Here is a 13,453-nt window from a genome sequence, read left to right as displayed (position 1 = left end):
AGTAGGCAGCACCAAATTACCCGTGCTGCCTGCACTCTCTAGGCAGGCAGTCATTAGCCTTGGCTGGCACTGTTACCGGCAGGTTTCCAGCAACTGGAATTTCTAGGCTTAAACCTTTTTTCGTGTCAAGTCTTCTTTCCATGACCGCAAAATATTTTTATTGCAGATGGTATCTGAGTTGTGCGAAACGATTATTGAATAGGTGAAATTTAGTATATTAACAGACATAAATTAAAAACCAGCAAAGGATGACTGAAAAAAAATAGAGAGAAGATGAATTATGAGAGTAAACTGGCAAGAAATAGTAAAACAGATAGTAAGAGCTTCTACAGGTATATAAAAAGGAAGAGAGTAGCTAAAGTAAACATTGGTCCCTTAGAGAATGAGACTGGGGAATTGATAATGGGGAACGGGGAAATGGCAGAGACTCTGAACAAATATTTTGTATCTGTCTTAATGGTAGAAGACACTAACAACATCCCAATAATGGATAATCAAGGGGCCACAGAGAGGGGGGACCTAAAGACAATCACTATCACTAAGGAAAAAGTACTTGGTAAAATAATGGGACTAAAAGACGACATGTCCCCTGCACCGGATGGCCTGCATCCCAGGGTCTTAAAAGGAGTGGCTGCAGCGATCGTGGATGCATTGGTTGCAATATACCAAAATTCCCAGGACCCTGGAGAGGTCCCAGTGGATTGGAAAACCGCAAATGTAATACCCCTATTTAAGAAAGGAGGGAGACAGAATGCAGAAAACTATAGACCAGTTAGCCTAACATCTGTCGTTGGGAAAATGCTGGAGTCCTTCATTAAGGAAGTAGTAGCAGGGCATTTGGAAAATCATAATGCAGTCAAGCAGAGTCAGCATGGTTTTATGAAAGGGAAATCATGTTTAACAAATTTGCTGGAGTTCTTTCAGGATGTAACGAGCAGAGTGGAGAAAGGTGAGCCAGTGGATGTGGTGTATTTGAATTTCCAGAAGGCATTCGATAACATAACATAAGAAGTAGGAGCAGAAGTAGGCCATACGGCCCCTCGGGCCTGCTCCGCCATTCAATAGGATCATGGCTGATCCGAACCTAGACTCACGTCCACTTCCCTGCCCGCTCCCCATAACCCCTAATTCCCTTATCAGCTAGGAAACTGCCTTATCTCCGTTTTAAATTTATTTAATGTCGCAGCTTCCACAGCTCTCTGAGGTAGCAAATTCCATAGATTTACTACCCTCTGAGTGAAGAAGTTTCTCCTCATCTCAGTTTTGAAACGGCAGCCCCTTATTCTAAGATTATGCCCCCTAGTTCTAGTCTCACCCATCAGTGGAAACATCCTCCCCGCATCCACCCGATCAAGCCCCCTCACAATCTTATATGTTTCGATAAGATCGCCTCTCATTCTTCTGAACTCCAATGAGTAGAGGCCCAACCTACTCAACCTTTCCTCAAAAGTCAACCCCCTCATCTCCAGAATCAACCGAGTGAACCTTCTCTGAACTGCCTCAAGAGCAAGTATATCTTTTCTTAAATATGGAAACCAAAACTGTACGCAGTATTCCAGGTGTGGCCTCACCAGTACCCTGTATAACTGAAGCAAGACTTCCCTGCTTTTATACTCCATCCCCCTTGCAATAAAAGCCAAGATTCCATTGGCCTTCCTGATCACCTGCTGTACCTGCATACTAACCTTCTGTATTTCATGCACCAGGACCCCCAGATCCCTTTGTACTGTAGCACTTTGCAGTTTCTTTCCATTTAGATAATAACTTGCTCTTTGATTTTTTTCTGCCAAAGTGCATAACCTCACACTTTCCAACATTATATTCCATCTGCCAAATTTCTGCCCACTCACTTAGCCTGTCTATGTCCTTTTGCAGGTTTTTTATGTCCTCCTCACTCACTGTTTTCCCTCCCATCTTTGTATCGCCGGCAAACTTGGATACGTTGCACTTGGTCCCCTCCTCCAAATCGTTAATATAGATTCTAAAGAGTTGGGGTCCCAGCACTGACCCCTGCGGAACACCACTAGTTACTGATTGCCAACCCGAGAATGAACCATTTATCCCCACTCTCTGTTTTCTGTTAGATAGCCAATCTTCCACCCATGCCAGTATACTACCCCCAATCCCGTGATTTTTTATCTTGTGCAGTAATCTTTTGTGTGGCACCTTGTCAAATGCCTTTTGGAAGTCCAAATACACCACATCCACTGGTTCCCCTTTATCCACCCTGTTTGTTACGTCCTCAAAGAATTCGAGCAAATTTGTCAAACATGACTTCCCCTTCATAAAACCATGCTGACTCTGTCCTATTAAATTATGTTTATCCAAATGTCCTGTTACTGCTTCCTTAATAATGGACTCCAACATTTTACCAACCACAGATGTTAGGCTAACTGGTCTATAGTTTCCAGCCTTTTGTCTACCTCCCTTTTTAAATAAGGGCGTTACATTAGCAGTTTTCCATTCTGCTGGGACCTTTCCTGAATCCAGGGAGTTTTGGAAAATTGCCACCAATGCATCCACAATCCCTACCGCTACTTCTCTCAAGACCCTAGGATGTAAGCCATCAGGTCCAGGGGATTTATCCGCCTTAAGTCCCATTATCTTACCGAGTACCATCTCCTTAGTGATTTTAATCGTGTTTAGCTCCTCCCCCCTATAGCCCCCTGTTTGTCCAGTGTTGGGATATTTTTTAGTGCCCTCTACTGTAAAGACTGATACAAAATATTTGTTCAGCGTATTTGCCATCTCCATGTTCCCCACTACTAATTTCCCGGTCTCGTCCTCTAAGGGACCAACATTCACTTTAGCCACCCTTTTTCTTTTTATATAACTGTAGAAACTCTTGCTATCTGTTTTTATATTTTTTGCTAGTTTACTTTCATAATCTATCTTCCCTTTCTTAATTAATCTGTTAGTTATTCTTTGCTGGCTTTTAAATACTTCCTAATCTTCTGTCCTCCCACTAGATTTGGCTACTTTATATGCCCTTGTTTTCAGTCAGATACTGTCCTTTATTACTTTTCTTAGCCACGGATGGCTGTCTTTTCTTTTATGCCCCTTTTTCCTCAGTGGAATATATTTTTCTTGAATGTTGTGAAATATCTCCTTGAATGTACACCACTGCTCATGTACCGTCTTACACCTTAATCTATTTTCCCAGTCCACTTTAGTCAACTCTGCTCTCATACCTTCATAGTCTCCTTTATTTAAGCTTAGTACGCTTTAGTACGCTGGTTTGAGATCCAACTCTCTTACCCTCCAACTGAATTTGAAATTCAACCATGTTATGGTCACTCATTCCAAGGGGATCCTATACTAGGAAAATTTTTATTAATCCTGTCTCATTACACAGGACCAGATCTAAGATTGCCTGCCCCTGGTTGGTTCAGTAACATACTGCTCAAGGAACCCGTCCCTAATGCACTCTATGAACTCTTCCTCAAGGCTGCCCTGCCCAATTTGATTTGTCCAGGCAATATGAAAGTTAAAATCTCCCATGATTATAGCTGTTCCCTTATTACAAGACCCAACTATTTCCTGATTTATACTCCGACCAATAGAGTTGCAACTGTTAGGAGGCCTATAGACTACGCCTCATAAGGTGCCACATAAAAGGTTACTGCATAAGATAAGAGCTCATGGAGTTGCGGGTAATATATTAGCATGGATAGAGAATTGGCTAACTAACAGAAAGCAGAGAGTCGGGATAAATGGGTCATTTTCCGGTTGGCAAACGGTAACTAGTGGGGTGCCACAGGAATCGGTGCTGGGGCCTCAACTATTTACAATCTACAATATTGACTTGGATGAAGGGACTGAGTGTAATGTAGCCAAGTTTGCAGATGATACAAAAATGGGTGGGAAAGCAAGTTGTGCAGAGGACTCAAAGGGGGAGAAATTCGGTTGTTAGCGCCACCGATTAATGCCTAAAGAGGCTGAGAAGTGGGGCGCTAGCCATTTTCCGGGCGGGCGAAAGACGCCTAGCGCCTCGCCCCATATTGAGCATGCATTTAGCGCCGGCGCTAAATCTTAGCACCCGCTCATGGGCGCAGGCTGATTATGACGTCATTTGAGTGTGCAACGCCTTTTGGGCGCCCCGGACCGGAAATTCAGTGGCGCCCCCCTCCGTAGCGCCTGGCGCTAATAGTGACAGCTTACCTGGACCTTACCAACTCGCTCTCGGGCTGGAGGAGCGTTATTTAAAGGGGACTGGTGTGGTTTAAAAGCGGCAGCCATTTTTGGAGCACAACTTCCTCGAGAGCTACAACGAGTTGCTGAGCTGCACACTGAGAGCCATTTGACCACTGAGCCAGCGCAGGTAGACGATCTTCAGCCTTCTGACCATCACCTTGCTGTTGGTGAGCCTTGACAATGGGAAACTTACTGTGGGCACTTATTATGGGGGCTGCATTGGAGCGGAATGTCCTGCTGCTGAATCATCTGGAAAGGGCACTGAGACGCTGGGAGAGGGGGGCGGGCGTGACCAGACGGAGGAGGGCCAACAGACGTCGCCACAGCAGAACTTACGCTGGCAGGGTTTTCCGACAGCAATTTTCCTACATGAACATGCCGGAGGAGCAGTGTGTCAGAAGGCTGCGATTTAGAAAGGAGGTGGTGACTGAGCTGTGCCAGCTGCTTCAGCCAGATCTGCAGCCTCAGATAAGGTGCAGGACATCTCTGTCGGTGGCTGAGAAGATGGCTGCTGGCCTGAACTTCTACACGAGCGGCTCGTCTCAGGCTGCGCGTCAGAGGCTGATCAGAAGTAGCTTCTAGGCCCCTCTCATGGAATGCTTGCTGCCATTCCAAGAACAGGAATGGAACCGGTCTGATACCCCCAAGCCTGTGAAGGGCAAGATGCATGTAAATAGAAGGCATGGCTATTGTAAATGAAGAAAGTGTTTCATTGCACAAAATGTGGTTCCTTCAAACATAAGAAAGCTATGGCAACAGAAAGCAAAACTAATACACTGACACATAACTGCCTCTCACACACGGGAGACTATCCAAAACATGAATCACATTCCAACCATCTTCCTTGGCCTTGATTCCACTGCGCCAACCAAAGCATCCAATGCCCCATCAGTGAGGCGTTCCGCCCTCTGCCTCACCCTTTCCATGTCTTGCTAGGCTAGTGTGCCACAGGTAGGCTCCCACCGCTTTGAAGGCCTACAAGGCAGTGAGTGTGTCTGGTGATGCCAATTGACCTGCCCCTTTAAGAGGTGGCCGGCGCCAATGTGTCTCAGGGAAAGTGATTATTGACAGCACCCTCGCTGCGCCCCGCCGCCGCGAAATTGGGTTGCGCCGCTGGGTTAGCGCCTTAAGAGTAGCGTGCAGCGCCTGATTTAGCGCCGCAATCACCTTTAGGGGCGCTGCAACCCAATATCGCGCTAAATTGCGCCTGGCGCTAAACTTTGCGCATCGCCAGGACTAGCGCCACAAACACGGCTATACCGAATTTCTAGGCCAAAGAACCTGCAAAGGGATATAGACAGGCTAAGTGAGTGGGCAAACATTTGGCAGATGGAGTATAATGTGGGAAAGTGCGAGATTATCTACTTTGGCAGGAAAAATAAAAAAGCAAATTATTATTTAAATGGAGAGAGATTACAAAATGCTACAGTTCAGAGGGACCTGGGGGGTCCTTGTGCATGAAACACATGGGGCTAGATTTTCAGTATAGGCAGTTTTGGGGCGCTAACCTTAGCGCCCGCCCGAAGTTAGCGCCCGCCCCAAAGTAGCGCCCCGTTGCCGGAAATTCAGTGGCTTCGCCCTAAGAGGTTGGTGGAGCGCTAAAAGAGGCGTTCCACTACTATCTTTAGGCGCTAAGCCGGCGGTCCATAGGGATAGCGCCCAGGCGGGGCGCAGCGCGGGTGCGGTCATTTTTGGACTGACAGCAGACCCCGTGGCGCCGACCAGCTCTTAAAGGGGGAAGGGACGAATTGGTCTGCTGCCACGCCCTGCACACTGCAGCCTTGCAAAGAGGCCTCAACACTGCTGCTCAGCCCCAGGGAGTCATGGCAACGCCAGAGAAGGCCCGTCAGCGTGCCCTGCGCTTCTCAGAGGGTGATCTGGACATAATGGTCACAGCTCTGGAGGTGAGGCGCAAGATCTTGTTCCCAGAGAGTGGGAGGAATCCAACCCACCACGACTACACCAAAGCCTGGAAGCAGATCGCCCAGAGGGTGACGTTCACCGGCGATGCCCCCAGGACCCACAAACAATGTCGTAAAAAATACAACGACCTGACCAGGATTGTCAGGGTGAGTACCCTCTCCAGTCTCCTCCTCATTCTTGCATGTACACCTGACATGATGGGCAAAGGGAGCTGAAAGTCCTATTGGCCAGCCCTCAGCCAGCAGCATTGGGACAGTCATGAGCATCAATTGGCCATTCGGCACTCTACACTCTGGCCAAGCTATTCCACCATGGGAGGCTGTGCACACTACATCAGGGCTTCACTCTGTCCAAGCTATTCCACCATGGGAGGCAGTGCACACTACATCAGGGCTTCACTCTGTCCAAGCTATTCCACCATGGGAGGCTGTGCACACTACATCAGGGCTTCACTCTGGCCAAGCTATTCCACCATGGGAGGCAGTGCACACTACATCAGGGCTTCACTCTGGCCAAGCTATTCCACCATGGGAGGCAGTGCACACTACATCAGGGCTACACTGCGCACTTACAGCCCGTCCTTTCTCTTGCAGGCTAAAGTAGCCTTTAATCGCCAGGCCCGTGCCAGGGGTGGCCGCGCCAAGCTGTAGAAGCTCACTCGGCTGGAGGAGCGCGTGTGCTCGTCCCCACAGCGTGCGGAGTAGCCGACCCTCCACTGCCCGGCAATGGTAAGGACCTCGCCTTTTGGCCCTCTCGCGTCGCACTGGCCCATCCAAGCTACCTCCTTTGCCACTGTCCCACCAATGCGCTGAATGCCACCAGTCCTAACTCCCTCGCTGATGCCGTCTCCTCACTCTGAAGCTACTCTTGTGCATTCCTGCTTTCAGCTGGTGACGACCAGGACCCTGAAGCTGCCAGTGACAGCACCTCCGAGCAGGAGGAGGAGGAGGAGCAAGCCGGACCATCGGGGGAACAGTCACGTCCCGCAGGAGAGGAGGAAATGCTTGACACCTCCTCACTGGACGAGTGCCTGGAGGAACTGTCGCAGGGCAATGCAGCTTCTGGGACCAGTGGCGTCCAGCCACCCAGGAGCCGTGCGCGTGGCCCGCGGCCTTCCCCCCAAAGGGGGCAAGGATCAGAGGGGAGTGCTGCTGATCGGCACACTCGCCGCCACCAACGTGGCAAGGGTCCCCTAGTTCGGCCCCCTCCTCCCCAGCGGGAGAGTCGTGACTCCAGTCCGGACACCTTCACCTCGGAGGAGGTGCGGAAGCTGGATAAGATGGCCGAGGATTCGGACCGGCGCCACACGGAGCTCATGAGCGTGGTGGGGCGCATGCCTGAGGCCATCGAGTCGCTGGCGACCAGTGTGCGCGAGTTCGGGGCAGCAACTGCCGCGAGTGGCCGCATGCTGACTGATGCCGTCAAGACCCTGGCGGATGTGATGCGGGCGCACACCAGGACAACAGGGGCATTCACTGCTGCCACACGCGCTGTCTCAGGCAGGCATCGCCAGGGCAGCCGCCGCGCTGGACCATCCCAGCAAGCCGCCCCTCGGCTGATTGTTGCGGATCCTGCAGTGCGGGCCCGGCCGAGTGCCACCGTGCCACAGCACCAGCCAGCGCATCCCAGACGCCAGCTGGCCCACATTGCGCCATCCGTCGCCGCCATTCCCCCACTGGGGCGTCAAGGGCAAGCGGCTGCAGCTGATGGTGGCCAGGCTCAGGTGCGCCACTCAGCAGACGGCCCCTCGAGGCCCAAACGCCGTGTAGGCCGCCCCCCAGCGGCATCTGGCGGAAGGGCATCTGAGCCTCAGGCGCCTTCCCCCAGCCTCGCAGCAGCCACTGGGCAGAGCTTGCGAAGGAGCAGCAGGCCGGGCAGGGGAGGCAAAAGGCTGGGCAAGGTCTCGCCCTCGTGGGCCACTCAGTAGAGGGTGTGGCCAGCTTTCCTTTTATATGGCGGTGGCCATCTTTATTTTGCCCATGGTTGTGTTGTTGGAGGGCTTATTTTTTGCGTTAGGCTGACGTTGAGGCCCGGTTTGAAGAAATGTGGAGTGACTCCTCCCCAGTTAGTGGGAGTGAGTCTTTTGTGGGGCCCGTTTATTGTTTTTGGGGATTCATGTGGGAAGGGCTTTTCATTTTTGTGTAATAAATAATTATCTTTATTCATGCAGTCTCCATGGTTGTTCTTCTTAGTGTTTGTTGGCTTCGCCGGCTGAGGGCTTGCGGAGCGGCTGCATTCATCTTCCCTCATGGCCCCTGGCCATTCCCTGACGGGGCTTAGAAGTACCATGTAATAAGGTGGCGTCGTGCGGCCCTTGGCCCTGGTCGCTCCCTCCTGGGAACGTACTCCTGCTCCTCCTCCTCCTTCTCCTCATGCTCCTCCTGCTCCTCCTCCTGAGGTGCTGGTCCAACGTCAGGTGGCAGTGCCTGAGTCCTGCGGATAGCCAGGTTGTGTAGCATGCAGCAAACCACCACAAATTGGGAGACCCGGTCCGGCGAATACTGGAGAGCTCCTCCGGAGCGATCAAGGCAGCGGAACCGCTGCTTGAGGACCCCAATAGTTTGCTCGATGATGTTGCGGGTGGTTTGATGGCTCTCGTTGTAAGCCTCTTCAGCAGCGGTCCTGGGCGCGCGGAGCGGGGTCATGAGCCAGGTGCACAAAGGATAGCCTTTGTCCCCGAGTAGCCATCCTCTTGGGGGAGGCTGTGCCTGGAACATGTCATGCACAGTACTCTGCCGCAGGATAAAGGCATCGTGGCTGCTGCCTGGGAAGCTGGCATTGACTGCCATGATGCGCTGCTTGTGGTCACACACCAGCTGCACATTCAGAGAATGGTAGCCCTTCCTGTTGCGATACTGCTCGCCATGCTCCAGAGGGGCCCGCAAAACCACATGCGTACAGTCAATGGCGCCCTGCACCAAGGGGAATTCCCCGAGTCTGGAAAATCCCAATGCGCGCTGATGCTGGCTCTCCAGGGCCATGGGGAAGGAGATGAATTGGCTTCTCCTTCTGAACAGTGCTTCGGTCACCTGGCGGATGCAGCGATGCGCGCCGTACTGGGAGATGTTTGCTATGTCCCCAGCAGCGTATTGGAAGGAGCCGGTGGCATAGAAGTTCAATGCCACCGTCACCTTCACTTCCACCGACAGAGACGTCCTGCACCTGAGCTTTGGCCGCAGATCTCGGCGAAGCAGGTGGCAGATCTCTGCAATCACCTCCTTTCGGAATCGGAGCCTTTTAACACATCGCGCGGCACTCATGTTTAGGTAGGAGCGCTGCTGGCGATATAGCCTGACTGGGTAAGGCCTACGTGGCCGACGCCTGTAGCCCCCTCTGCCTCTAGCCAGGGCTGCCCCTCTCACAATGCGTCTGTGAGCCCTATGGACATGGAGCTGCAGCTCCGCGTTGGCACCCCATGCAACCCCCATCAAGTCCTGGCAAACACTCAAATTTCCAAAAGGCCACTTGCAGCGCTCTGGCCTGAGTCCAAAAATACCTGAGCTCTTGCTGCTTGAAACCAGTTAGCTATCCTCCTTGTTGTGTCTCCAGAAATGCGTTGCACAAGAGTGTTTTCTGAAAAAAGGCTGGCCTTTATACTGGAGAGCACGTCCCCTTTAATTTGCGCCCCCGGGGGCCCGCGCTGGTTGTGTTGCGTTCCTTTTTCCAAACGCTCCGGCCGCCAGCCGCACAATGGGGCGGTCCGACTGAAGTTTGGAATCGGGGCGGCCAAAGGGCGCTGCACGAGGATGTGACGTCATTTTCTGCACGCGCATCCGGCCGGGCGCTAAACTTTGCGCCGGCGCTAACGGGCAACTTAATTTGGGGCGGGGTGCAAACAGCGCTGCGCACGGGCGCTACACGCATAGCGCCCGAAAATCACTTCTCTTAAGGCGCTAACTGCTGGCGCTAGCAACTGAAAATCTAGCCCAAAAAGTTAACACGCAGGTACAGCAAATAATCAAAAAGGCCCAGAGGGTGGTTGGTATCTGGAAATCACTGTGTGAAAGGGTGGTAGAGGCAGGAACCCTCACAACATTCAAGAAACATTTAGATGAGCACTTGAAATGCCATAGCATACAAGGCTACAGACCAAGTGCTGGAAAATGGGATTAGAATAGACAGGGCTTGATGGCCAGCGCGGACACAATGGGCCGAAGGGCCTCTTTCTGTGCTGTATTATTCTATGACTCTATGAATGTCAGCCTTTATTTCAAGGGGGTTGGAGTATAAAAGCAGGGAAGTCCTGCTACAACTGTACAGGGTATTGGTGAGACCAACCTTGAATACTGCCTACAGTTTTGGTCTCCTTATTTAAGGAAGGATATGCTTGCATTGAAGGCAGTTCAGAGACGATTCACTCGGTTAATTCCTGAGATGAGGGGGTTGACTTATGAGGAAAGGTTGAGCAGGTTGGGCCTATACTCATTGGACTTTAGAAGAATGCGAGGTGATCTTATTGAAACATATAAGATACTGAGGGGGCTTGACAGGGTAGATGCAGAGAGGATGTTTCCCCTCGTGGGGAAATCTAGAACTCGGGGGCACAGTTTTAGAATAAAGGGTTGCCCTTTTAGAACTGAGATGAGGAGGAATTTCTTCTCTCAGGGTGGTAAATCTGTGGAATTCTCTGCCCCAGAGAGCCGTGGAGGCTGGGTCATTAAATACATTTAAGGTGGAGATAGACAGATTTTTGCAAGATAAGGGACTGAAGGGTTATGGGTAGCGAGCCGGGAAGTGGCTTTGAGCCCAAGATCAGCCATGATCTTATTGAATGGTGGAGCAGGCTCAAGGGGCCAAGTGGCCTATTCCTGCTCCTATTTCTTATGTTCTTACATTCAAACTGATAAAAGGCCTGATCATACCAGCACAAGGGCTTATTCCCCCTCACCCCCAAGTACATAACTGGATTACAATCATGTTTGTAATGTGTGTGTATGTGTTTGCAGGATTACAATGATGAAATTAGACAACAACAACTTCAGGAATTGTCCTACTTGAACGGTACACCAGAGAGTCCAGAAACTCCAGCAGTTCGAGGGAAGCCAGTAAGGGGTCGAGGAGCAGTTGCTCCAGCTCTAACCAGGTGAAAGCACTTGTATTTTTATGGCGTCCAGTAGTTTAGCCTGCTGCAGGCTGGTAAGCTTTATACTTGCTTTAAAAATCCGTTTTGCATTGACAGATGTGATTATGTATCAACACAGTTACGGAGAAAATCGCAATTAAAATACTACTTGCCAATATTAAATTTGTAAGTACTTACAATAAATAGGTTAACTCCCCTGCTTAAAATACCGGTTGAAGTAATTTCACACAAATATCTATTGTTCCTACTGATATTTGAAAAGTAAACCTCAAAGCCGAAGGCCTAAACATGCGAGAATTTATTAAGTACCTATAGCTGAACGCTAGAAGTGTTCAGAATAAGATGTTTGAGTTATAGGCATATGTAGCAACAGCAAATTAAGATACAGAATCATAACTCACTCTAGAAGATGTGAATTAATTCAAAATGCCAGGGTTTAGAATATTCTGTAAATTACAATTAACTGGTCAGATACAGTACTGTGTTCACTTTGTTTACCAGAACAAAGGCATACATATTGAAAGGGGTACAGAGAAGAGCAGCAAGACTGAAATGGTATAAAGGGGATAAGCTGTGAACTGAGTCGAAAAAGAAGCCAGTTAAGGATGGGGGAACTTAATTGAAGCATGTAAAATATTAAATGTTACAGATATTACTGCAAAGTAAGCCAAACACCTCTCCCCATTGTATCAATGGTAATGGAAATCGGGAGAGATGTTCAACAGGTGGCCGAGCTGATATTACATGTTTTATACTATCGACAAAAGTCCAAATTTCCCCCATAGAGAGAGAAATGAAATGTTATTGTGTGAAGTTTAGTATTGCTTTTGCTGATGGCACTATGGAAATGTCATGCTAAGGAAGGCAACAAGTTAAAAACAAATAATGTTAGATGCAAACTAAATATATAGTATAGAATTTCACTGGATTTGCATTTTTTGGTGGTGGGGGAAAGGTGGAGAAAATAAGAATAATCTTTGCAGTCTTTCCTCAAGATGATGTAGCTTAGTTAGTGACTTATTGATGGTCTGTGGCTTGATGGCCTTTTCTCAGTTCTTACTTTCTTGTGTTATTGCATTTGACTTGAAAAGGTTCTGTGGTGAACCTTTCTATCTCTTCCCTTTTGTGCTTTACCAGAGGTCGTGGTGGAGTTCCTCCCCCCACATCTGCAGTTCCACGAGCAGGGCCAGTCCCCAGAGGAGCACCTCCAGGTCGAGGTCCTGGAGCAAGAGGACGCGGCGTCCCAGCACCAAGAGCAAGAGGCGCACAAGGTTACAGACCTCCACCACCCCCAGTACAAGACACTACATATGGTGAATACGTAAGTAAATTTCTGTTTCTAGATTTGTGATTAGTATAATTTTGAGTAATAATGGCATGATATTAATATGGAGTTCAAAAATGGCTTAATATTTTTTTTTAACTAGGTATCAAAACATAACAAGGACTTGGGAGCCCTAGGAAAAGTCAGTTAAAGATAATTTTATTATTAGAATGCTGTGAGAAAAGCAAACAATGTTAAACCAGATGGATCCTTTTAAGAAATAGAAATAGTATATGGAGGACTTAAAATGGCAAGCGTGTCTAAATGAATTCTCCACTGTGCCTTTCCAGCAAAGACACGATGGGCTGAATGGCCTCCTTCTAAATCGTAAATTTCCATGATTCTGTGACTTCAGTATTCACAAATGGAGACAGTCAGCAGATTTGCAGATCCTATCAAACTAACTCAAGAATCTAATATTTATAGACCAATCCACATGGAGAGCACTTGTGGACTGGATGGTTACATCCCTAAAGTAGTTATTGTAGTACATAGAGGGGCTTTTGTGTCTTACCCAATTATAAAGGGTGAATATGTTAAATTGGTTTTGTGATTGAAATTTACCCATGTTTTGCCTCAGTACTTCCAGCTGTCCCACCTGTATAGGGCCAGACCTGTGGAACTCCGGTCAGCCACAAATCTTTTCCTTTTCCACTCAACAATGTGTCGCCTTTTTAATAAATCTGCACAACTTCTAACTAAATCCTTCAATTGTTTCTCTCCAGAAACTCTTCCTCAACCCACTTGTCTCCTTTAAGAGACATCCTTTATTGCTCTTAGGGTGAAAAAGAACCATTGACTTCACTTTTTAGTTCCAACTCCCTAATTTTTAAGATAGCAAAATGTCTCTTCACCTCTCCCCGACCTTCCCTTTTGTTCTTTCATCCCCTCCACCATTTCCCAGCCCCCAAACTTGCTTTTTCATCCGT

At 49.0% G+C, this 13,453-nt stretch overlaps 1 protein-coding gene across 4 annotated transcripts in view; it reads left to right on the top strand.

Moving 5' to 3' along the window:
- Positions 1-13,453, top strand: part of khdrbs3 (KH domain containing, RNA binding, signal transduction associated 3) — a 409,578-nt gene that overhangs the window by 230,452 nt on the left and 165,673 nt on the right. For 3 of the 4 annotated variants that reach the window (XR_015078969.1, XR_015078968.1, XM_085992466.1), the window contains exons 5-7: positions 11,064-11,200; positions 12,338-12,521; positions 12,628-12,666. Coding sequence is in view for 2 of the 4 variants with exons in the window: in XM_085992466.1 (XP_085848592.1) it covers positions 11,064-11,200; positions 12,338-12,521; positions 12,628-12,666 (360 nt within the window). In the remaining 2 variants the exon portion in view is untranslated. The remainder of the gene's footprint in view (positions 1-11,063; positions 11,201-12,337; positions 12,522-12,627; positions 12,667-13,453) is intronic. The other variant, XM_085992467.1, reaches the window with a different exon arrangement.

The sequence above is a fragment of the Somniosus microcephalus genome, chromosome 7 (genome assembly GCF_052327205.1).
Source record: "Somniosus microcephalus isolate GS21.2 chromosome 7, FLI_Smic_1.0, whole genome shotgun sequence".
Taxonomy (NCBI): domain Eukaryota; kingdom Metazoa; phylum Chordata; class Chondrichthyes; order Squaliformes; family Somniosidae; genus Somniosus; species Somniosus microcephalus.
The sequence above is the reverse complement of the archived record's forward strand: the minus strand, read 5'-3'. Positions and strand labels throughout refer to the sequence as shown.